The sequence below is a fragment of the Xiphophorus couchianus genome, chromosome 11 (assembly GCF_001444195.1).
Source record: "Xiphophorus couchianus chromosome 11, X_couchianus-1.0, whole genome shotgun sequence".
NCBI lineage: Eukaryota > Metazoa > Chordata > Actinopteri > Cyprinodontiformes > Poeciliidae > Xiphophorus > Xiphophorus couchianus.
The window spans coordinates 6,511,026-6,536,706 of NC_040238.1; the positions used below are offsets into that span (position 1 = coordinate 6,511,026).

At 41.0% G+C, this 25,681-nt stretch overlaps 1 protein-coding gene across 4 annotated transcripts in view; it reads left to right on the forward strand.

Annotated features, from left to right (window-relative positions):
* The window catches only part of dyrk1b (dual-specificity tyrosine-(Y)-phosphorylation regulated kinase 1B), a 70,659-nt gene extending 46,686 nt beyond the window's left edge, over positions 1-23,973 (forward strand). For 2 of the 4 annotated variants that reach the window (XM_028032328.1, XM_028032332.1), the window contains 12 exons: positions 6,466-6,635; positions 10,621-10,740; positions 11,148-11,336; positions 11,749-11,896; positions 14,924-15,073; positions 15,636-15,772; positions 17,645-17,791; positions 17,918-18,058; positions 18,407-18,527; positions 20,766-20,948; positions 21,588-21,691; positions 22,197-23,968. In XM_028032328.1, coding sequence (XP_027888129.1) covers positions 6,466-6,635; positions 10,621-10,740; positions 11,148-11,336; positions 11,749-11,896; positions 14,924-15,073; positions 15,636-15,772; positions 17,645-17,791; positions 17,918-18,058; positions 18,407-18,527; positions 20,766-20,948; positions 21,588-21,691; positions 22,197-22,712 — 2,126 coding nt within the window. In that variant the 3' untranslated portion in view covers positions 22,713-23,968. Of the gene's footprint in view, positions 1-6,465; positions 6,636-10,620; positions 10,741-11,147; positions 11,337-11,748; positions 11,897-14,923; positions 15,074-15,635; positions 15,773-17,644; positions 17,792-17,917; positions 18,059-18,406; positions 18,528-20,765; positions 20,949-21,587; positions 21,692-22,196 lie in introns of all 4 variants that reach the window. The other 2 variants (XM_028032327.1, XM_028032331.1) reach the window with 1 other exon arrangement.
* Positions 23,974-25,681: the final 1,708 nt, after the last annotated feature.

The following is a 25,681-nucleotide window of genomic DNA, read 5'->3' on the forward strand; positions in this document are numbered from 1 at the left end:
ACTTTCTGTGATATTATACACAGTGAAACACTTTGGATTCCTCTCTTAGTGTGACTTTGTGACTAGTTTTTATGTAGAGGAACAGATTCCTATGTAGCCACGTCACCAGAAGGGGGCAATATGTGGAAGGAGGACAGCCTTCTGAATAAAACACAGTTAACACTAAACTGGTTGTAGTAAATGTTTCTGTCTTCCTGTCATCCATCCTTGCTGTTAGTTCCCATGATGTTTGAGGTGTAAGAGGAAGGAGAGGAGTAAAGATACATGCTCCACACCCAACATATTCACCTTGTGAAACAACAACTAGTTAGTAGTCAGTCATAATAACCCAGTGCCTGATCAAAAAGGCCGCACTTGTAGTTTGTTCCCAGGTATGAAACCTCGTGTTAAAGTTGAAGGTAGCAGTGCTAGTGGACAGGTCACCAAGCAGTGGTTCACACCTGCTGGAGCTGGCAGGACAGCAGACCACCAGCCTCACACCCCTTGCCTAGACCATCTCTAAGCATCTTGAATTAAAATTGCCTTAGCTCTTTTCACAGATGTCAAGCTTTCATCTTGCCAGGGTTTAGCACCACCAATAGTTCTTTTCACTTCTCAGGCCTTGCCTGGAAATCTGTCTGGAGAGCAGGCTGCTGGCTCCTCTAGGTGTCGCTGTAATCTCTCTGCTGTCTTGGTCTGGTTCTGAGAACTTTCTTTTCTTTCTTTGAGAAATTTCTCTTCTTCTGTCTCGATTTTCTTAACTTGCTTCATTCTATCCCGCTCATTACTTCAACTTTGTCACTTTCACTGAGGTCAGTGAAATATTGAGATATTTAGTGTAGATCTGAAACTAAAACTAGAGTATCACAAAAATTAAAATGTCATTCTTAGGGCAACATGTCAGCTAGAAACTGAGGAGGGTGTCTTTTTTCACAAAACACATCATGTGCTTATATGTTCATACTACAGGTTTCCTTCATTGGGTTTTGTCATTAGAAACTGAACTAACCCCAGGAATGATTTGTGGGTGAGTTACAGATGTTTCCCTATCATTTCCTCTGCTGAGTGAGTCTATCATTCTGTCCTTTAAACACCTACATACTTTTAACCTATTTTACACATTTTTGCAGGCAGTATAAGGAGACTGCTCTTCATATGATTCTACATAGGTTTTATTTTGGGGATCCATTCTTCAGCTGCTCCCTTGTAAATCTTGTAAATCTTGCTGTCAGTAGGTAAGCTGTAATGCGAGCTGAGCAGCAGGCCCACATGTCCAGTTTTGTCTATTTTCTCTGCTCACACATGCGATAGGTGTGCAGCCACAGTCTTCCACCTAAAAATTAAGTTTTGCTCACTCCTCACTTGTGCTTCAGGCACAATCATCTCAAGACCTGCTTGTTGCACTTTACGCCTGTTGTCCTTTAGCATTTTTTTTTTTCTGGCAACCTCTCACTGTGTGTGTGTGGGGGGGCGGGGTGTGTGCGTGCGTGTGTGTGTTACAGAGATAGAAATAGCCTTTATTATCAAAAGGAAAAATCAGCTACAACAGCAGCAAATATAAAGTTCCATACAAAAGTTCTTACAGTATTAAAAACAATTTATGGAAAAACAAGATTAACAATAATTATATTCTCTACAAGACTATAACAGAAAATACTATGCTGTTATTAGAAGTAGGTACATCAGAATCACAAACCAAGGGATGTGCAACTGAGTTTGATCACTTTTCCAAAAATGTACGTGGTATGCAAGTGTATTAAGCATTAAAAAAGGTAGACTATTTGCAGTACAGTATAGCAGTGCAGAAAAACAATTGCACAATATAATTGATAGTTGTTCCAGGTGCTTTTAACTTTCATTTATTCTGCTTTTGTAAAAGTAAAGTTATTGCTATCCGTTTCCTATTGCTTTATTCTGAATGGGAAGCTGCTGTTTTTGATAATCTGAGCCCAAGTAAGGTCAAGTTTCCTGCAACCAATAATCACACTGCAGAGCATGTGAGGCAGATATGTAGACATCTCTGTAAATGATATGATAGGAATCATGTCATGACTCAAATTGGTGCCCATGTAGCTATTGATGAGTCTTAGTTTGGCCATTGAAATAATTCATTCATTAAGAAAATTAAGATTTTTACAATAGTAATAATAATAATATTTATTTATTTATTTATTTATTCAGTTCTTCATTTTTGAAGCATTGAGATGATTACAAATGGTTGATTCCACCTCAAGATCTCAGTTTCAGTCTGTGAAAAGTTACCAAATTCCTTCTCTTTACAAAATGTACATTTACAACAAAACCAGAACACAAAGAGGGAACAAGGCGATACTATTTTGAAAAGATATTACTTTTATGTACATAACCATAAGGAAATTATATAGCAAATAGACACTTATTGAAAGATGATCCGTCTCATTTTACTAATTATCAATCCAATATTCTTACATGTTGTGTTTGGATAACCCTTCATAGGATAGTGAACTTGTTCAGCTGAAGACGGATTGAGAATGTTAATCTTTCCATCTGATAGATTTCATTAACACTAGTGGAGGAGCCAGCGTCTGGCCATAGTTTGTTGTTTTTTTTAAAAGCTGTAATTAATATCTGATACAGATATTTTGCATTGTCAGGTTGAAATTCTGTTACCCAGAATAAAGGTGGTGAAATTAAAAGATATTCTAATATTAAAGATATTTTCAATATTTCTGTGTACTTCTACCCAATATTGTCTAATAGCTGTGCAGTCCTAAAATATAAGCCAGTGGTTGGGATCTGTATTTCCTCATGTCTGAATAAGTCTTAATAAGCAGATTTAAAATGTTGTTAAAATCAGTGTAATATTATTAATATTGTGTACACTTGTGTGTTGAATAGCAGATGTTCAGTAAAACTCAGTCTGAAAATTTGACATTGGCCATAGAATGAATCTGTCAGTCATTTTTAGTGGGACCTGTTTAAGTTACCTGAAACAGAATTTAGATCCAGCTTTCAAAGAGGAAAAGTGACACTGAATCATCCGGTGACCTTCAGTGGTTCATATTGTGGAAAAAGTTTTTCTCTGTGCCTCATGTTACAGATTTAGGTGCCTAATGTCAACATTCAGAAACACACTAACTGGTCATTGTAAAAGAAATCCACAGTGGGTTCCTTTTTAAGTTACTTGTGTCCTGTACATGTTGGGGGGAAATGAGTTGAGCTTTAGAGGTGCTGTGACTGACATTTATGTTCTTGGAAAAGAACTTATTGTTTCTCTTTAGTTTCTTTTTCCCAGCTGGATACGTTTAGGTGTGATTTATCCCTCGCTCTTCTCTGGATATTTTCCTAAACATATACTTCCCATAGTTTCTGAAAAGTCCTGTGACTATATGGTTCTGGTACTACAATTAAAATGCTGTAATACCTGTACTGCACCGCTATGGGATGATAATGTTGAGACAATTAACATCTCAATTCAAAAGAAAAATAAGTGCATGGCTAAAGATTGTCCCACAGCAGCTCCAGGTTTCTCCTATTCTCTCCGGTCAGTTAGCTTTGGCGTTTCAGTGCAGCGTGAAACATCAGGTGGACCCTGGAACGCAGCTCAGGTCTTTGTTCAGGGTCATTGGCCCAGAAAGCAGTATCAATGTTTCAATCAGTCTCCAGATATCCAGACAAAGCAGAGACTGACTGTGGCTTTAATCAATCAATCAATCAATCAATCAAATTTTATTTGTATAGCACATTTCAGCAGCAAGGCATTTCAAAGTGCTTTACATCATTACAAACACAGAAACACAATGCAATATAGAATCAATAATCAAAACAAAGCATTAAGTCAAGTTCCATCAATAAATTTGTAATTGATTACATTTCAAATACAATTCTAAACAGGTAGGTTTTTAGTTGAGATTTAAAAGAAGTCAGTGTTTCAGCTGTTTTACAGTTTTCTGGAAGTTTGTTCCAAATTTGTGGTGCATAGATGCTGAAAGCTGCTTCTCCTCGTTTGGTTCTGGTTCTGGGGATGCAGAGCAGACCAGAACCGGAAGACCTGAGAGGTCTGGAAGGTTGATACAACAACAGCAGATCTTTAATGTATTGTGGTGCTAAGCCGTTCAGTGATTTATAAACTAACAACAGTATTTTAAAGTCTATTCTTTGAGCTACAGGGAGCCAGTGGAGGGACTTTAAAACTGGTGTTATGTGCTCTATCTTCCTGGTTTTAGTCAGAACGCCAGCAGCAGCATTCTGGATCAGCTGCAGCTGTTTGATTGATTTGTTGGACAGACCTGTGAAGACGCTGTTGCAATAATCAATACGACTGAAGATGAACGCATGGATGAGTTTCTCTAGATCTTGCTGAGACATTAGTCCTTTAATCCTGGAAATGTTCTTCAGTTGATAGAAGGCCAACTTTGTAACTGTCTTTATGTGGCTCTGGAGGTTCAGGTCAGAGTCCATCACTACTCCCAGGTTTCGGGCCTGATCTCTAGTTTTTAGTTGTAACAACTGAAGCTGTGCAACATGTAACTTTTTGGAAAGTTAATTTAAAACCTAGATTTTATATTTAATAGTTTATCAAGTATCAAGGATCTGAATTCACTGTATCATATCAACATATGCTGTTGTGTTTTAATGACCTGGCTCCATTAACATCCAGGGCAGGATTACTACTAAATGATGGAGTGTTATAAACTCTTACTGAACTATGAAGGAAAGATGACCAGGGAATAAAACATGAAGGAAGAAAGCTTTTTTTTCTAACAGGGTGTTGCTGTCTGTTCTGTTGGACTCACTGACAACTTCATGAGTTGATTTGAAAGAAATCATCTTCACAAACAAACAATATGGAAGAAGGGAGAAGTAAAAATCAAGCTGCAAAGTTTCTGCACAGGTAATAACTGGCATTACTAAAAATGGAAGCTCTGAGAATTTTGAATGAATAAAAACAGTTTCTCTAGTTAGAAAGGAGGGAGGTCAGCCATGGTGCATGATCATCTCTAAAAGCTGCCATAGCCGCCAGGTAGTCTAACTCTGGCCCAGTCATATACCTGTGAGACTGTTTCTGTTAACATTCAGGCATCATGAAGAACACCACATTATGATCACAGATCCTCCTGTGAACATAAATCAAGAACACTTTTGATCAGAAAAGGTTTTAGTTTTACCGCATAGGTTTTAAATTCTGAGGTTGACTTGGACAAAGATGTCTGTCCTAGCTTTTGTCACACTAGTTTCGACTAGTGTGGCAGTCAAAACTGTCACACTAGTTAGTGTGACAGCCCACAGAACCCCACATACTGTAACTCCATATTGTTGTGTGGGGTTTCACAACAATATACGCTTCTTTACCCAAGTTATGTTATGCTCTGTATTTGAGATTTTTCAGCTTAGGTTAAACTTGCTTATAAACAGAGATATCAGGGCAGCACCACATCAGGAAAATACATAACTACAATATCGATTCTGATTACATTTACCTCCTGCTTTTAAAGACTCTTGACTTTTTCACTGTCATTCTCCACTTCAGCATCATTACCTCTAAGCATATAGGTGAGGTCTGGGTGGTCTGTCCAAATGTCTTTAAATATTGTTGGTATGAAGAGCATGAAAAAAATGAAGCTTGAAATATAATATTCTACCCAGTATTGCATCAAATGAATCTTTTGCTATTGTGAAAAGTTTTATGTACCTTTGTTAATAAATACTCCTTTGGCATGTGCAGGGATTTTCAGGATCAACACATTCCAGGTATTAACGTTTTGGGGTTTTTTTATGATTCTGATCTTAAAAATCAACTGTCAACAAAGAGTTGATTATTTTCTAAATTTGGCTAAAACTGGCTGGGAATTCGTGATGTGCATTTGTTCCCAGTGTTTCTGAGCCTGAGCGTTTTAAGACATGAACTTGGGATTTAAAAAATTAATAGTTAGCAAGTTTGAGTGAAGTAGTCACAAGAAGGTGGGTGGGGCAACATGGCCTGCTGTGGGCTCTTCATGTTTTCAGCATGTTTCTACATTTAAACCTTTGCACATGCACCAGAGGATAGGACACACACGCATGGTGCTTCTTCATGCCGTTCAATGGTCTGCTGGGTTGCAAATTTAAAGTATTAGCAGAGTTATGTCAATGGCAGTAAATCTGCTTTCTGCGTCTCACTGAATATGTATGGTCATGGTGTAGACCAACAGTCCACGGCTATGTGTTGGCATAACCAATGTGTGGTGTGAGCGTCAACATGCAGTCAACATGCGGTGTGGGACAACATGGTGTAGATCAACATTGCCAGGTTGTAGGTCAACATTTCCGTGGTGTGGGTCAACATGGGCATGATGTGGGCTGACACAGCCATGGTGTAGGCCGTCATGGTGTGGGCCAACAGAGGCAGGGTGTGACAGATGTTCAGTGTATGGTCTGCTGGGTTGCAAAAATAAAGTATTAGCAGAGTTATGTGAAAGACAGGAGGTGGAGAAAAAGAATTGAGGGTTTCTCTCCTTCTCTCCACAGGTGCAAGCAGCTCAGGATGTCCGCCCACCTCCTCCTCCTCCTCCTCCACCTCCTCCTCCTCCTCCTCCGCTGCCCAGGGCTTCTCCCTCGCTGAGCCAGCCATGACCAGCCAGCACACACACACACACCCCTCCTTCAGCTCCATTCACTCCATGGCCGAGCAGCAGCAGGTAACACACACATTGTACCATCGCTAATATCAGCGTTCCTTATTTAAGATGAAGCTGTATAGAGAAGTTGACAGTAGCCAAAATAAATGGAAGTAAATCTTAGCAGGTGTAGGTTACAGCCAGGTGATTTGAGGAATGAAGGAAGGTGTGTGGGGGCGGGGGGTGTTTGGATGGAGGGGGGGTTGTACTCACGTCACACCTGGACAAACAGGAAGTCCTGGGCAGTTGCCCATGTCGTCCATAAGAAACCGCCACTGCACATATAACAAATTGGTGAAGTCTGAAAAGGAGACTATAATGAATAGGCAAGGTAAACAGGTAGGTGTTCAGTAATTATTTGAAGGTAGCTAGAGAGTCTGAGTTCCTGATGTTTTGGAAGAAAGTTCCAGAGGGGTGGGGTGGCAGCAGAAAAGTCTTGATCCCCCAGGGTACGGTGTTTGGTTCTGATGGGATTCAGGAGGAATCCCATCTGAATCCCATTCAGAGTCAGAGGAATGAAGAGGACCAGTAGGAGAGGATTTCAGCTCCTACTGGAGCTTTGAAGGAGGTCATTGAGATATGAGGTGTTGAACAGTATGTTGTATTGTATCTGGTGTTGAATGGGGAGCCAGTGGAGATTTTTAAGAATAGGGGTGATGTGGTCCATGAAGTGAGTGTGGATAAGTAGATGGACGTTTTGGATATACTGTACGTTTTGCAGATGCATGGAGTGAAGTTCATGAAGGATGGTTTTGTAGTAGTCAAGTCTTGAAGTAATGAAGGAGTGGATAAGAATTTGAGTGATGGAGTGAGAGAGAGAGATGGGTGGAGACGAGCAATGTTGCATAGGTGGAAGAATGATATTCTGCTGATGGTATTGATGTGGCCTTGGAAGGAGAGGGAAGAGTCAAGAATGATGCCTAGTTTTTGAACTCGGGGGAAGGAGTGACTATGTGGCTGTTGATGGGGAAAGTGATGTTCTGAGCAGAGAATAGGTGGGATTTGGGACCATTAGTGAGTAGTTCAGTTTTGTTGCTATTGAGCTTTAGAAAGTTCAGAATTTTATATTAGTAAGCCAGCCGGTGATGGTGAAAAGGGAGAAAATCTGCAGGTGGGTAATGAATTAGGATCTGATGGAGACTGAGACGAGAAAGAGGAGGCAAGGTGGATGTCAATTACTTTAATGTTTGAGTGGAAGAAGGTTAGGAAATTCTTGCATTTATGTGATGCAAAGGTAGATTTGATGTTGTCATGAGGTTTAGTCAGTTTGTGAAATGTGGAGAATAGAGTGTGGGAGTTTGAGGAGTTAGAATGGATTATGTCAGAGTAGAACTTGCTGTCTTGTATATTGTGATGTGGTCCTTGTAGCTTTGATAGGGGACAGTGAGCTTGATTGTCTTGTAGAGGCGTTCTATATGTCATCGTCTTTTCTTAAGAGTGTGCAGTTCTTGGGTGTACCATGGGGCTGAATGGGTGAAGGATACTGTTATTGTCTTGGAAGGTGCAAGCTGATTGAGGCAGGTGGAGAAAGTTGGAGTAGTTACAAGTAGTTGACATGTTCTGGTGGACCCTGGACGCTGATAAATGGACCCTGGACTCTGGGACCTGGAACCTGGCCCTATTTCTTCTACAGTGTCACATCCAGCACACCGTCTTCTCTCTGTTCACAGGGTGCAATGGCCAGGAAATCTAAAACAAGCCAACATAAAGTCACCCAAGCATGTTGCAGTGTGGACTGTCATAACCTTCATGAGAACTGAAAAGAATCAGTGTTTCTGTTGTGTGTGAGAGGATTCTCCACACCAGCTTCATTCTTCAACACCTGTTGTGGAGCAGAAGAACAGATACAGACACCTAGGGAAGTCATCACTAGGTGTCCGTAAGCTACATCACTGCATGCCTAGAATGACAGCAGAGAGGTCACTGAAGCCATTCAACAAAGACAAAATAGAGAGGAGACTGGTTTCTAGTCCAGTTGCGGACAGTTTCTGTCCCGGTTGATTGACCTATCTAGTGTGGACCACTTTAATGAAGCTCTCATCACATCAGAGCATTTTAAAGATAAATGATCCTCCAAATACACCGTAATAAATGGTTTGCCTTCTTCAAAACAAAACCAGTTGATAATATATCAAGCAGGTCATGAAAATTGCTTCCCTCACAAGTAGGCCTGTCACGATAGCAAATTTTGCTCAACGATTAATTGTCTCAAAAATTATTGCGATAAACGATAATATTGTTTGAAGACTTTTTTACACTGATTTAATGTAAATGACATAATAATCCATGCGATTTCCTGCCAAAGATAGATACACTTTATTTTCAAAAGAATATTTAACACTGGAGCTGATAAACAACCAAAAACAAAAATAAAATGGATTCTCAGTCTCCATTAACAAAAAACTCACTTGAAAAAGAAAAAACAACATAAAGCCAAAGTGGAAATAAATACTGCATTCAACCAAAAGAGTGCAGATTATGAAGTCTGTATACTATGTTGCCCTTCAGTAATAATTAGATTTACATAGAGAAAATGGGCACATCGACTACCTGATGCAATAGTTCACACTTACGACAATCTTAGATCGTTGGTCTTTCTAAGATTGTGTGGTGTGTTACGGTAGATCGTCGTTGCCGCTCCGATCCAAATCAGGGATTTTCCCCGACTGGAATCTTAACGCAGCCTGTTGAATGTGACAGGCAGCCAATCAGAAAGCGAGGATTCTCCTCCACTCTTTCTGAGGGGAAATTACGTCGGGGAATCCCAAACAGCTGACACTGCGCAACCGGAAGTCCAGCGGACATTGGAGATGATGTGTGAAAACAACATTAATGTTTATTCAACATGCAAAGAATATAGAAATGACAAGAGGAGGAGTTGGAGCTAAATTGCTACCGCAGTTGATAAACCCGGTAACTTTTCAGCTGTTCTTCGTTAACGTGACGTAAATAGATTATAATGATTTTCATTCAGTCAGGACTTTACGCTGACACTAGCAACATGTATTGCAGGTAGATTGTAGTAAAGCATTGATTAATGCCTGGTTTTAAAATTAGTTCACTGGACTTGTAGCCATTATTTTGTGCCCATTGTTGGACACCACATGGCAGGACCGAACCGATCGAACCGTTATACCAAGGATTTCTGTCGGCTAATGTGTGGTCTGTCAGGTTTTGAAAATGGGCCGACAATCAGCCGACAGCTCTAAGATCATGTCATGTGCGCTGGGCTTTACACTAAGGAAATGAGGAAGGGAGGGTCAGTGGAGAGCACCGGAGTTGAGCCTTTTTTCATTCGGTGTCATCAACAGAAAGAGAAAAAGGCCGGAAGAGACGATAATGCCGATAATTGAAATGACGTCGATAGTTTTGATTTATCGTGCGATTAATTGATTTACCGTTTATCGCGACAGGCCTACTCACAATGAAGGTTTGTTTTTAAGCTGGATCAGTGAGAACAAGTTCTGTTTTAAAATCAAGTTAAATCACTTCCAGCAAACCTGAAATAATGTGGAGTTTTTATCATGTTACTGAGTTTTCATCTTGGTGAATGGCCCTCCAGTCAACATCCTGGACAGGGGAAGTGATTCCTGTTGCTCATCAAATGTCTATGTAGCCCCAGATTCTTACGAATACATTTATTTGACAGGACTTCCGGTTATGACCTTTCATTGTTGTCTTATTATTGGACTGTAAGACATGGCATGCTTGTTTTTCCATGGGATGGACTGAAGGTCTCAGAGGGCTACATTACATGCATTATCAGAGAAATGAGAACATGTGTTTCTAGATGTCTTCTGACTAAACTTTGTCCACATCTTAGCTCATTATGTTGTTCCACTCTAGCTTCTCCAGGTGTTGCAGCTCTCACACCCACTTTCCCCTCCACCAAGCCACTTTTATGACTAACAGAGTTAACAGTTTTGAGGTTGTCTGAATGTTCTTCACATTTGCTGGTCATGATGTGAAATTGTTCGGGTTGGTTACAGTGCTGTGTTCTCTCTAGGTGCTGTCTGATATGACCATACTCCAGCGGAGGATCCCCCCTAGTTTCAGAGACCCTGCTAGCGCCCCATTGAGGAAACTCTCAGTTGACCTTATCAAAACTTACAAGCACATCAATGAGGTAAAAATTCTCAGCTGTATATAATATTAAACCTGTTTTTTAATAATGATATAGGGAGGACATATTGCCTGTATTGGGGTGTTGGGTTGTGTTGAAGTCAGAGCTAGTTGAACACTGACCCAGTCCCATGAGCTCAATACAGTTCACTTCATAGACTTTGAAGTCTGTTTCCTAGAATGTGGTCAGTGTCCTCCTCTCTGTAGGTGCTGGACTCACCCAACATCTGTCCACATGGGCGTAGAGAACCGCTCAGAGCACTGAGCATTTCTTTCTCAGTGCTCTGCTCTGAAAACTGACAAGCCACAGTTCATACCGAAAGATTAAAAATATAGTGACTATATTTACTGATAGTATGTGGGTCAATGATCAGACTGGAGGTGGGGCCTAATTTCTGCTTCCACACACAGGTATACTATACAAAGAAGAAGCGGCGGGCCCAGCAAGTCCCTCCTGAGGATAGCAGCACGAAAAAGGAGAAAAAAATTTACAATGATGGCTATGATGACGACAACTATGATTACATAGTGAAAAATGGAGAAAAGTGGCTGGACCGCTATGAGATCGACTCACTTATTGGGAAGGGCTCCTTTGGACAGGTGAGGACATTGAAACAAAACTTAATATAATGATGTGTTCATTATGTTTGGGTGAAAGTGAAAGCAGCAGTTAGCTGTATCAGGAACTGAAGCACCTCTTCTTGAAGTGGTAAGCCTCTAACGGCCCTGGAGCTGAACTAATGCAGGACTTCGGGACGTTAGTGTGTCCCACTTTGAGACATGTACCAGCTGAGTAGCAGCTGTTAATAAGCTGAGCTGGTCTCTCCTCCAACATTTGTTTCTGATATGATTGTAACATTGGACTCAGAAACATTATGTTTCTGAGTCGCCCCCATGTGGCCACTTCTGGGAACACAACTCCTAGCCCTTTAGTTTTGTCATCATTAACTTGGCTTCTGTCACAGTGTTTTAGCATGCAGAGAGATATGGTGTGTGTGTTTTGTGTCTGCAGGTAGTGAAGGCCTACGACCACCATGAGCAGGAGTGGGTTGCCATTAAAATCATCAAGAACAAAAAGGCTTTTCTAAACCAGGCACAGATCGAACTACGCCTGCTGGAGCTTATGAACAAGCATGACACTGAAATGAAATATTACATTGGTAAGAGCAACATTAACACAGCAGCTGCAGAGCATTACCCACAGATGTGTTTTACGCTACTTTGACCAGGGTGTATCTGTGGATTCAGTTTGTGATGACTTCTTTAAGCACAGGGCCATTCCAGCTGTGACCTTAATGCAGACTGAAACCTCTCAGACAGTAATTAATTTGCTAAAATATAACAGGGTCCATGTTGTCATTACCACAGGCTGTCAAGTATTTCATTATTAATTTATTGTAAAAACTGGGGACTTGTGAGAAATGTTTGAAGCTGCAGCTGACAGTGCTGAGGTTCTTACTGCTTTTAATAGAAGACCTGACGTATTTCATGTAAAGTGCCAAAATTAGGTTCTCATTGACATAGACAGGTGAGGAGAATTGTGTCATTTTGTTCACAGAGAGGTATTCACTTGCCGAACCCGACAAAGAACTCAATGAAGTGTTGTGTGATTGATCAGAAGTTTGTTGCTGTGTTTATGTGGAAGTGCTCTCAGACAATAATGTTGACATTTCTCTTCAACTAGTCAACATCTCTACAAAGCCTTTTTATCTGCACGAGACATGGATACCTTCAGTAATGTTTATCTGACACCATGAGGAACAATGTTCATTATTACGATTCTTCACTAAATAACTACAATAAAAATAAAACTGGCAAATGGTTAATAACTCCTGGATGGAGTTTGCAACATCGTTGTTCATGGAGGTGGCTGACTGCAGAAAAGTGTGGCACTGTCTCTGTGACTATTTCATAAAATCAAAAGGAAGGAAGGGGGGAACCCCTGTGAGTAGTGGTGTGATGTATGCTGAAGCGGGAGGGGTGTCCTCCAGGTCTTCTGCACCATTGCATGAAAGGTGTGTGCAAGTATGTTGGCACCTTTAACCAGAACTTTTGCTTCACCGTACAGACGGTGTGAGCTTCCTGCTTCTGGAATGAAGATCTTTTATTTTGAGGTTCTGACATACGGGAACCTGAAGCTACAGCCGGATGCTGAGCGCCTTTCCCCTCTACAGGATAGTCTCATGTTGAAATGAAGTTTAACGGCTGCTCTGTGGCTGAAAGCTCTGCTCTCACTGGACTGACCAGGGTTTAGATGAGGTAATGGTAAAAGGAAAGTTCTCCTGGCTCAGCTGTTGGAGTATAAACTGCAAAGGATCAGGTGTTCATCAGCTGTTTTAACTAAATCTTAAGTCTAAAGTAGAAAATTTCTGAAGAAATTTAAACAGGGCCTGCCAAAGTGTGCCCGTTGGTTGGAACCCAGCGTTCTGATGCTAAAAATTAGCACCAATGCTAAAGTAAACTGTATTGTTTGTGGAGAATTACAAGGATGTTGACTTACATGGACTTCTTCAATTCAGTATGTTAAAATTAGTGTATACTCTAAAATTAGCCAAATTGCTAATGTTTGCCTAAAAGCTGTCATTAGTAAGTGGGTTATCACTAGCATGTTGTCTTTCTTTGACTTCCTCCATTCCGTATGCTAAACGTACCTAATAACTAAAAAATTAGCTAAATACTTATTTTAGGGAAAATGCTAATGCAGAGCGAGGCAGGGCACTAATGTTGGAGATTATGCTTTCTCCATTTAGGTTCTTAATGTATGAGGTTCAAGAAGAGTCATTGAGTTGAATTCATAAATTCTGTTTATTAAGACTAAAATGCAGCGCTGGTCCATTGTCATGTCTTCCTTATAGGAAAACACAGCAAAATGGCCCCTAACAACAGTTTCTAATTTCTTTTGTTGGCCTCTATCTAAGCTATGCCTTAAAGATGACACATTGTCATGTGTGTCATTTCCTTAAACCTTAGCTGTGTACATACATGCATGCGTGTGCACGTATGTGTGTGTGAGTGTGCATATATACTAGCATGCAAGTAGCTAAAAGAAATAGAGGAAAACACAGAATTATTTAATCCCAACACTTACCTGAAGAGAAAGAGTAGCTGAAAGACTTATTTTACTAAAAAGGCTAATGTTAGCGTACCGCTTTGCAAAGCAAGTCAGTTAGTTCTCTCCCTATGCACTGCGATGACGGGCCCCATTACTGTCCACACGTCACTGTGACAGGATTTATCTAACCAATATGGTAAAACTAAGCACATTCCAAAACCTCAAGGACACTTAGAAATAACTCAAAGCATGAGAACTGCTTTGATGAGTTGTAGTCCAACCCTCCCCTCCTTGAGAAGGGAGGCTGACCTTTGAACCTGGCTGAGAGGCTGTAGAACTGTCTTTCACTGCTTCATCAACAAACAGTTTGGTGCATTGCTGCCATCTTGTGGTTGCAAGGCATTACAAGTAGAAGCTTGTAAAATCATAACAGCTACTTACCAAAATAAAATTGTAAAATACTAATATTTGTATCATCTGCTTATCTCTCCTTTGATTGCTTTCCTGTTTGCCCTTTTCATTGTGTAGGACTTTGAACCCTGAATTCTACAGAGTTTTCATCAGCAGCCATATTTTCCTAAGAAGGACCTGCTGAGTCACTAGTTGCTATAGTGATAGCAGGTCTGTGCCTGCTATCACTCCCTGGCTCAACAACAGTGTTGAGCCAGGGAGGTGGTTAGCATAGTGTAGCTAACAGCTCCTGTGCTGCAGTTGTCCATCTTGAGTTGCTGGTTTTGGGGTTGGATCATGATATAAAAGAAGCTAATGCATGCTGTGGTACTTTCCTAGCAGGTTTGAATTGTTCTGTAAAGTACCCTATTTAAAGTACAGGGTGGAATTTAATGTAAGAACTGTTGAAATAAAGCAACATGAAACATAAACCATAAGGCCTTTTCTTCTCATTCCTGCTCCTTTGAAACCAAACCAGCATTTTTACTCATCCCTACAATGTGTGTTTAGGTCACATATACGAGAGAATAATCATATACCACGTCTGTTGTCTAGATTGTATAGGTGTTGAATGGAAATGCTATTAAAGGCAGTTCTGTCCCTCCTGATCTTTATTCTTTGTATCTCTTAACCTTCATCCTTGTCTCCCATCTGTGTGTCTGTCTGTCAATCTGTCTCTGTGCAGTCCACCTGAAGCGTCACTTTATGTTTAGGAACCATCTGTGTTTGGTGTTTGAGTTGTTGAGCTACAACCTGTATGATCTCCTGAGGAACACCAACTTCAGAGGAGTTTCCCTCAACCTCACCAGGAAGTTTGCACAGCAGCTCTGTACAGGTGGGTGGTCAGAGACGGTCTCTCTCATGTAGCGCCAACCAGGATCCTTCTAAACGTCTCACTAAAGCAGGTGAGCAGTCCACCTGGCTCTGGATCAGTTCACCCTTGCTCCCACCATGCGCTCCCTGAAAACAAGCTACTTCATACCTTCAAATTGGTGAATGAATTCTAGAGATTACTAGTCATAACTCAACCTATAATTCAGTTGATTTGTAGATTACGTCCTGAAATGTGTGAGTTTTCCCCTCTGTTCCTGTTGATCCCAGTCTGAGACTCTGAATCTAATGATCAGAGACTCTGGCGGCTGTTCAGACTTCAGTGACTGAAAGCCATGCTAGAGAAAGATTCAAAAGATCAGAAGCCAAATGACCTGCACACATATCTGGCTTAGAGCCCCAACCACAGATGTTGGTGGAGACCCCCATTAGGTTCACAGAGTCAGATGAGACCCTGGGGGGTCCTGGTGAGCGAGACTTGTACATGCATGCATGCAGAAATACACACATACATGAAGAGAGAAGTGCTAGTAATAAGTGTCCCTGATGTTTTGTTTGCTGTGCAGCATTATTATTCCTGGCCACTCCAGAGCTGTCAATCATTCACTGCGACCTGAAACCAGAGAACATCCTCCTGTGTAACCCCAAAAGATCTGCAATCAAGATAGTGGACTTTGGATCCTCCTGCCAGCTGGGCCAGAGGGTGAGCGCCCACACACACACTACCTCCTCTCTGTAGCCTCCTCTGATACAGGCATGTGTTGAACTGAAGCTCTAGGAAGCAGGTTTTGGGATTTGGACTCAGATATGAGCAGGTGTTGGTCAGAAACCTGCAGTTCCTCTGGAGTGGTTCTGCAGATGTCACAGTAACAGCCTCACTGTTCCTGATGCAGCCTGTAAAGATATTTCTCTGTTTTTAAGGATGCTAAGAATATGATTCTAAACGGTAGGGAATGTTCTAAGACTGTTTGTTTGTTTTTAATCCAAATTAACCATTGCCGTAACAATGGCTACTGTGTCTGAGGTCCACATCATAAACAAAGCATTTCTTACATAAAACTATTACACACACTTAACATAATATTAGAAACACAACATATTAATTCATAAATTCACAATTATAGCACTTTATATAAGAAATAGAACATATGTCCACAATTATAACACTATGTAATAAAATAATTAGGTAGGGCTCTTTTAAAAGCTCTAGCATTTGTGACATTTCTAACATATGAAGGAAATGAGTTTCATGTTTTCATTTCTCTAAAACTAATTTGGTTAAATGTTTTTGTGAAGCACCTGACCACACCATGAGGAAATACTGCAAGTAGCACAAGACAACTGTGCTAATGATTTGAGGGATTCATTTTAAGGCTATGTAATGTAAACATCTTTTTATAACAAGTAGTTGTCTTGCCATAACTGTAACAGTGCATTCAATCTGCTGAGACCAATGCAGTCTGCTGTCTACAGTGACTCTCAAAGTCTAATTTCTTCCACCTGAGTAATGGTTGTTCATTTAAACAGACTCAATTTTTAATCTCCAGTTTGATTATGCTTTTGGGTTTAGATATGTTTAAAACTAATGTATTTGTATATACCCAATTTACAACTTGCTTAAGTTCACAGGCCAAGGTGCTAAACGGTGTTTCAGTAGATGAACCTGACATATAGAGTACAGACCAAAGGTTTAGACACAACTGTGTGTCCAAACTTTTGGTCTGTACTCAGTTCAGACCAAACTTTTGGTCTGAACTGTATATTGTGGTATCATCAGCATACATCACTGCCCTGATGTGCTGAAGGACAAAAGCAAAGTCAGACAGGTTGGAAAAAATTGAAAACTTTATAGATGAGAAATTTCCATTAAAAAAATACACCTTGTGTTCGTTGAGAAAGACAACTAGCAAACCATCCTACAGTATGCAGTGAAAATTTAGAATGCCTAAGTGTAATAAAACAGCTCCAACTAAATAAATTTTTAGCGGTTAAATTGAAACAATCATCTGAGTTAGGACAGTTGCAATTGAATGACCTTTATGATAAGCATGTTGAAATGGGTCCTGTGATGGACTGGCAACCTGCCCAGAGTGACCCCACCTATCGCCTGATGACCACTGGGGAGAGGAGGGAGAGGAGGGAGGGATGTAAAGCTCTGCAAGCTTTAAATTACTGAAATGTTCTCATTTTCTTTAGAAAATCTAAATTTTAATTCCTTGTCTGTTAGTAAAGTGATGGAAAATAACCATCTGATTGCAGGATGATTATTTCAGTTTCCCTGAGTGCAGGTTTAAGAGGACCTCCAGATATGTCTGACATATTTCTTTGTAGGTGTAATATTATTGTAACAGACAAGGAAATTAAACATTTAGTTAACTTTAATTAACTTAGTTAATTAAAATAGTAATTCAATTTTTAACCAAACTGCTATCCTAATGGAAGTTTCATACAGCAGCTCTGCCTGGAATAAGGTGGATTTATCTTCGCTTTCATCTTTTTGCCAGCTTGTCTCCATGCAGCTTGTCTCCATGCCTCTGAACTTCCCTACATAACTCCACTACGTTGCTCTTCACAGATCTATCAGTACATACAGAGCAGGTTCTACCGCTCTCCTGAGGTCCTCTTGGGGATGCCATATGACCTGGCTATCGACATGTGGTCCCTCGGATGCATCCTTGTAGAGATGCACACAGGAGAGCCCCTCTTCAGTGGCTCCAACGAGGTAACCAGATGTACAGCATATAAACACTGTTTTCACTGTCTGCATGGGATGATTATGTTTGTGCTTTGTGACTGCACATGCACTTCCTTAACAACAATGACCATGTGTGTTTGCACATCTGAACAGGTTGACCAGATGAATAAAATTGTGGAGGTTTTGGGAGTTCCACCCAGCCACATGCTGGATGCAGCTCCTAAAGCCAGGAAGTACTTTGACAAGCTGTCAGACGGCTTATGGACGGTGAAGAAGAACAAGGACGTGAAGAAGGTGAATGGTCCTTTCATTCCCTTTCCATGTGGAAGTCATGTCACCTTTAGTTTTAGTTTCTTTAAATACCTGCTGATGATATAATATACAATAATGTCAGCCATTGAAAACCATTATCCTGCAAAGTTCAGACACATCCCTGCTATGCCAATCAGAAGGCTGAATGAAATAAGAATCAAGTTGTTTGGAATAATAGAAGACTTAAGCTTACCCTCTGTATCTGGGGAGGAAGACATTTCAGCATCAAGAAGTTTAAAATTGACTTGGTTGTTTGTGAATGTACAGCTTGATGATTGGATGTGTGTGTGTGTGGGCGTGCATGTGCTTGTGTATGCGTGTGCATTCTAGGAATACAAGCCTCCAGCTACACGCCGTCTTCATGAGATTTTAGGTGTAGAGACTGGGGGTCCAGGGGGGCGCAGGGCAGGAGAGCCAGGACATGCCCCCTGTGACTACCTGAAGTTTAAAGGTATGTTGTCACATGGTTGTGATGCTTCAAGATGAACTTTGACCTTTAGGCACAGACAGGAGAAAATCCAGGAAAGTCTCTGAGTCCATCAAGTTGTACAGCTGTTTTCCCACGTTCATGTCAGACCTGAGACACTTCAGAGTTCTCAAAAGGTGGACAAGAGCAGCATTCAGTCCTACAGGCAGGATCACCGGCTTAGAGGGACAGAGAGGTCATGAGTCACAACACAGACACAAACAGGACAAACATTCTCACACACAAACTTTCTTTGTAATTCAAGTTTTTATTAAGTTTTAAATTTTAAAGCATGAAAAAACAATAGCAAACATAACATAAACATAAAATAAAGTGAGGGGCAAAACATAATTAATAAATAAAAAAATTTGGTTGTATACATGCAAGAGTGAAGGCTGTGCCATTGTTCCATTACAACCTTATTTCTGCCATTTAGCCTTCCAGGCGTCTCACATGCTGCGTTTCCAATCAGTCTTCCTCTCCACAGTTTAAAGGTTGGGGTCCGAGGTTCTTTCCAAAGCATTAAAATCAAACCAACACGCCACAAATTCAGTGTTTAATACCTTAAAAGCCGTTGTGTCCAAATGTGGAACCTCACTTATTTCCCCCAACAGACAAAGTCTCAGTGATTCAGGTCATTTAAACTTCAGCCGGCCCCCATAAATGTTAACACACTGGAGAAACTCGTGGACATTCCCTTAAAGCGGGGTCTCAAACTCCAGTCTTATAGGGCCGCTGTCCTGCAACTTTTAAATGTGCCTCTGCTGCACCACACTGAATAGAATTAGGTTATTAAGGTTCTGGAGAACTGATCTACACAAGGAGGAGGTCATTAAGTCATTTCATTCCTGGGTTTTGTACCTGTGGCACATCTAAAAACTGCAGGACAGTGTCCCTTGAGGACTGAGGTACAAGATGTCTCTTATGAGCCTTACAGCATACAGGAGAGCAACCTTTATTTTTTGACATTTGCAACATAAGTCGTCTTTACCTATGCTCATTTTATGAAATCTAGACGGTGTGAGACAGTATCTGTTAAGAATTTTATATAGAACAAATGTGTTTTTGGCCTCCCTGATGCATAACCCATTATGATAAATAATTGAGTCCCATGTTCCTTCATCAAAAGTACAATCAAGATCTCTTTCCCATATTCTTTTGAGACTTTTACGCATATTATTTTTAGCCCATGGCCACATATTATACCATTTTGATGCCTTGCTAAATAAAGGCTGTAATCCCAAAAAACACTCTATCAGATTTTTCTCCAGAGGAAACTTCATTCTATCTTTTATGCAATCTCTAATTTGTAAATATCTCCAGAAGTGACTGCTACCCTCCAGTTTAAACTTTTCAATAAACCCATTATATGACATAAATATATCCTCTTCATATAGATAACCAACAGTCCTTATATCTTTTTTTAACCATTCCAGTGAATAAATTGTTTGCCAATTTTGATTTTCGGGTTGTACCACAAGGATTAATATTTTTGGAAATATCAGGATATATTACATTTCTTGTGCACCTCTTGCCACACCTTCTTTGAGAACAAGAAAATTGGGTTATTCAGCCTATTCCCATTGTCTTCTGGTTTTTGGGTTAGTACCTCAACAAAGGTAAATGGGGAGGTAAGTTCTTGCTCGGTTAAAACTCAGTCTAAATCTGTTTTTGTCTCTGTCCAGGGTTTTATATCGACATTTCAAAGGAGATTTATTATATCTTAAAAGAATTTGTGGAGGAATACATATTGGTATCATTCCAGTTATCTCACACATAAACTTACAACTGGAGAGACAACATCAGTTAACCCAGAAGCTGTGTGTGGACCGTGAGAGGAAGCTGGAGTACCCAGAAAGAACCCAGGACCTTTTCTCTGGGTTCCTCTCTGATGTTCTCCAGGAACACTGTTAGCTGACCTTTCTGAAAAACCCCCAACTAAACCACCGGTAGCCTGCCCTGTTCTCTGTCCACTAAATATGAGCCAACAGGAAGTCTTTGAGTGATGCTGCTGTCTGCTTCACTACAGGCAATGCAGAAACAGAAACTATTTATTAATGTGTTCATAAATTGAATCTTTGAAGCTCCAAGAGATGTTGATGATTTACTGTATATGTTCAACTTCATCCGTCAACATGCTAATTTCACTTAAATTACTTCTTATTCTTATTTTCCAACAATAAAACCTTGATGTGTATTCTGGTGACATTTTTCTTTTTTCAGATCTGATCTTGCGCATGCTGGACTACGACCCTAAAAGCAGAATCACGCCATTTTATGCCCTCCAGCACAATTTCTTTAAGAAAACGACAGATGAAGGAACGAACACAAGCTCATCTACATCCACCTCTCCTGCCATGGACCACTCCCATTCAACCTCCACTACTAGCTCTGTTTCTAGCTCTGGTAACGGCCCACACTCTCCATCTGTTCTCTGTCTGCAGCTAGATCTGCTCTGACTGATGCTCCTCATCTACCAGAGGGATTCTGGAAGAACCTTTACAGCCATCTAGCACATCTACTATCACTCAGTGGATCTCCTCCCTCTGTAGTCAACCAGTCACAACTAAGCTGGCACATTTAGCCTTAACAGTGCAGTAAAATGTCATCACCAGGATATCTGACTGGGTTCCTAATTAAAGCAAGATGGCTACCTTAAATAACTGTGGGTTAAGATACCTTTTAGCATTCTCCATGTTGTTTGTAAAAAGATCCAGCAGGGTGGATCTGCTATGACCCTGACTCAGTAGTCACAGACATGCATCAGCTGACCTCTGGTGGGATAAAGCCACAGGTAGAGGTATTGATGATGTCATGGTCTGAGCAACCAGCCAACAGCAGGACTTCCAGCTGTAAACATCTGGTTAATAAAGTGTGATAGAACCCAGAAGGACAGCAGAATCTCTACACTGAGTCTGTCCTCCATTATTCTTTGTAAAGGAGTGTTGGTAGGGTCTATATCAGTTATTAATCGACCAAAATGAATGAATGAGTCAATGTTTGAAACCCAGTGATGACACTGATGTGAGAATCGTCTGTTTTCAGGTGGCTCCAGTGGTTCTTCCAACGACAACCGTAACTACCGTTACAGCAACCGCTACTACAACTCTGCTGTCACCCACTCAGACTATGAGATGACCAGTCCTCAGGTACAAACTTCACACCTCTCTCACACTGCTCCAATCTGTCCCCCACTTTCACACTGCGCCTCTCTCTACTATAATAGTAGTCGTGCTAATCTATGTTTTCTCAAACAAAGCAGATGTCTGCTGTCTTAATACAATCTGAGGTGTTATTTACAGCCAAGGATCTAGTGCATGTGGTTAAGGCTCTTATTGTGAAGGTTTGCAGGAAGTTGTGTTGCTATGTGTTTCAGACAGATGCTCAGTGAACTGCTTTAGGATGCTGTCAGTATCCTGGCGGCTCTCTGGTGGTCTGAGAAATGAGACAGCGCAGTAACCGGACTGACCTGCAGAGAGTTCAGCTAGGTTTGCTAAGCGTTAGCTTCTGAAGGCAGAGCACTACTCTTGTTGTTAGAAAGTCCACTTTGTGCTGGCTGAAATAGTCTGGCTTCTTTATAGGAGTCATTAATTAATGTGGTTAAAACTGAAACTGGTTCACGCCCTAATCTGAACAGAGTCTCCCCACCAACAGGCTCCCTCCCAGCAACAGATGAGGATGTGGCCAGGCAGTGATGGTGGAAGTGGGGGTCAGGACCCAGCATACACCCAGTTGCTGCTCCATAAACCAGCTGCCACCCAGCAACACCAGCGCCACTTTTTGGACCCGCCTCACCATCCACACCCGACTTACTCTCACCACGGAAATGGTGGGCGTGGACTACGGCAGGGCGGCCAGACGGGCCTGGGTGGAGGCGGCGGTCAGCAGGGATCCTCTCCCCAGATGAGTGACAGCATGGATGTGGGCGTGTCCCTAGGGCTGCACCACCTGGGGGCGGTGTCTTCCATGGAGGCCTCTCAGTTTGGCTCTGCATCTCTGCCCCTCGCTCTGCCAATCGGACTGTCCGCCTTCCGGACTCGGACGGCCCCCACAGCCCCAGGGCCGCAAGCCCCGCCCCCAGAGGACTACTACCCTGCCTCCAACAACAATAACCCTGCTGCGGGGGGCAGAGGGAGGCCAGACTCAGACGAAGGGCCAGCCAACTCTTGATAAAACCTGAACCACGCCCTAAAGCCATACAATTTTAACTCCAACTACTACGAATACACACACACAGCCAGAGTTCAGAGACAAACTGGTGAATCTGGAGCTGGAGGAGACAATTTCTTCTGCATGGGAGGAGGAGAAAGGAGGAGAAGGATGCGGGGAATACTTTGCTTTGGTCCTGCTTTTGTTTGTTGTCGTTACGACTGTAATTTGAAAGGAATGATTGACAAGTGTGTTTTTACAGATATTCTTGATTAATATTATTTGATTTTCTAAGGTTTGAGGAGTTTTGTGTTCTGTTTTGTAAACTCTGGAGAGGAGCGAAAGGATAAAAAGGGGCCTGGTTTTCCACTCCACTCCACACTGAGGCTGGAGCATCCTTCTTCACAATGTTCACTTTACTGTAGTCACATTTACATGTCCTGGTCATCAGCAGCATTAACACACACACACACACACACACACACACACACACAGCTGTTTCTGTCATCTGGAAAATGGCCTACCCATTTCCAGAACCCAACCAGTTCAGCTGACCACTTTAATGTTATCTCTGCATTAGAAGACACCTGAAGTTGATGTCATTACGCAGACGTACATTGTGTGTGTGCATGTGTGTGTGTGCGTGCATCGGGACAGAAACGCATGTGTGAGAGAGAAAAGGCCGACATATTCAGGACTTAATGTGTTGCTGTCAGCCTGACGTTGCGGCTGGCCTGGCGGTGCTTGAGGCAGGCGGAGAAGCTGACGGGACAGTGACGCCTCCCAAGTCAAACGGATCATCTTCTCTTCCTCATTCTTTCCTGCACTCTTCTTCATCTCCTTCTTCTCCTGTTGTGTTTCTCCTCCAGACAGCTCCTCCTCTCTGTGCTGCTAATCACCATGACAACTGGTCTGGATTGCTGCTAAAGATCCAACACAGATCAATAAAGAAATGAAATAAAAACAAATAGAAACAGAAATGAAAAACTTTTTAACCCTTGTGCTTAAGAAAAAAGGATGAAGTAAGAACCACTGCATCTCAATGTATTTATTACTATTTAACAAAAAAAACAAACTGAAAGTAACATTTTTTTTCTGCTCTTCTTTGTTTGGTTGCCTTCTTTCTGCAGGTAAGCTCTGATTGGCTATTGTAACAGTGACAGTGACTGGTGACATGGGAATGTCGCTGGTTGTGGGGGCTGGGTGAAGGGGAAGGGTCGGGGCAAAATAAAGTTGGATATATAATACGAATAAAGAGTATACTTTTGCACACCAAAGTCAACAAACATCAGATCTCTGCCTTTCTTCCTAATCACACACACACACAATACACACATACATGTGTGTATTGATTAATTACCTTTGATTAGCATTGACGTCCACAGTCCACACTCCAGCCCGGTAGGTGGCGATTGTTCTGCCAACCACCAATAAAACAAAGAACATGATAATAAAAAGAAGAAACGCCTCATGGACCGCTCTGGTTCTGGCTCTGGCCCTGGTTCTGGCCCTGGTTCTGGCCCTGGTTCTGGCTCTGGCTCTGGTTCTGGCTCTGGCCTGGCCGGGATGTTTGGTTCGGTTTCACAAAACAGGAAAACATAAGTTACCATGACTATTTATTCTTTGAAGCCAGTCAGGTTTGGTCTTTGTGAAACGGATAAATCCAGGAGGAACTGATGGAGCTAAGTCAACCCTGGCTTTATCTCTTATCCTGGATTTTATCGTCTGATTTTTGGGAAAATGTTTCTTTTTTTCTTTTTTAACATCATATATAACAGATATAGCATCAATATCGCATGTATTCAAACCTGAAAAAGCCAGCACAGGCTACTTCCAAATAAACAGAAGTGGAAAAAAAGAGAAAACACTAAATCGACAATAAAAAATGTATCAAATAACCAAAATAGATCAATAAAAGAGAAAAAAACTCGGGGTTTTCCAGAAGTTTCAGATTGTTTATAGTATGAAATGGATCCACATCTGTTTGTCCATGAATTTCATAGATAAGAAGAGGTGGCAGAATTCCTTGTGAAAGGTGGATGTTTTTTTAAAGACGTTTGAGAGTAAAAACTTGCCAATAATAATAATTATATTTAACAGCCTTTCCAGACTTTGTTTCTGTTCTCTGGATCCCAAAAATAATGTCCTTCTAAGAAAATTCAAGTTTGGATTTTTAGGGAAAAGCCATGAGTGTCATCCCACAAATCTTCACAATACACACAATCATAGAAAAGGTGATTCAGTATCACCATCACAAAATTTCTTTGTGAAGAAATGTAGGGTTAGGGTTTTCTTACCATCTAATTAGCATGAATGGATGAACGAGATTCCCACTGTCCACAAACACCTGAAAAGATTTGGAAGTGAAGTCAGCTTTTGAAGGAACGGGAGTGTTTAAATACGGTAATTTGCTATGATTTTTGAAAAGAAATCTGATATATAATTTGGAGTTGATCCAAAATGAAACAAAATACTAGCAAAACATTCCCTAATTTTAGATTTTTTTTAGTGTATTATTTTGTTGTGCCCACAAAGGCAAAACGATTCTAGAAGGGTTTTCAAAAAGACTTTTAACTGTGTCTACACGAGAAAAACAAGCAACATAAAATAGTTACATATATTGATACCATTCAGTAAAGGAGAAATCAAATCAGTCAATAAACAAAAGGTCAATGGCAGAAACAGTGGGAAGAATAAAAAACTGGCAGGTGGATTTACTGGAGAACAGGACAAACTAGAAAGGAGGAAAGGAAACAGTTATATCCAGATTACGTTTTGGTCATACAGGGTTAAATAGTACTTTATTTAAAACATCCAACAGGAAAATATGATTTTTGTTTTCAGGAAGAGACAATGAAACACGCTTTATTGTTTGTAACAAATATTCTATTGAGAGGAGGGTGGTATGCAGATTACACGACTTCCCACTTCTAAATCTTGTACCTTTTTAATAAATTTCCTTAAGAAGACAAAATTGATAGAGCATGGGG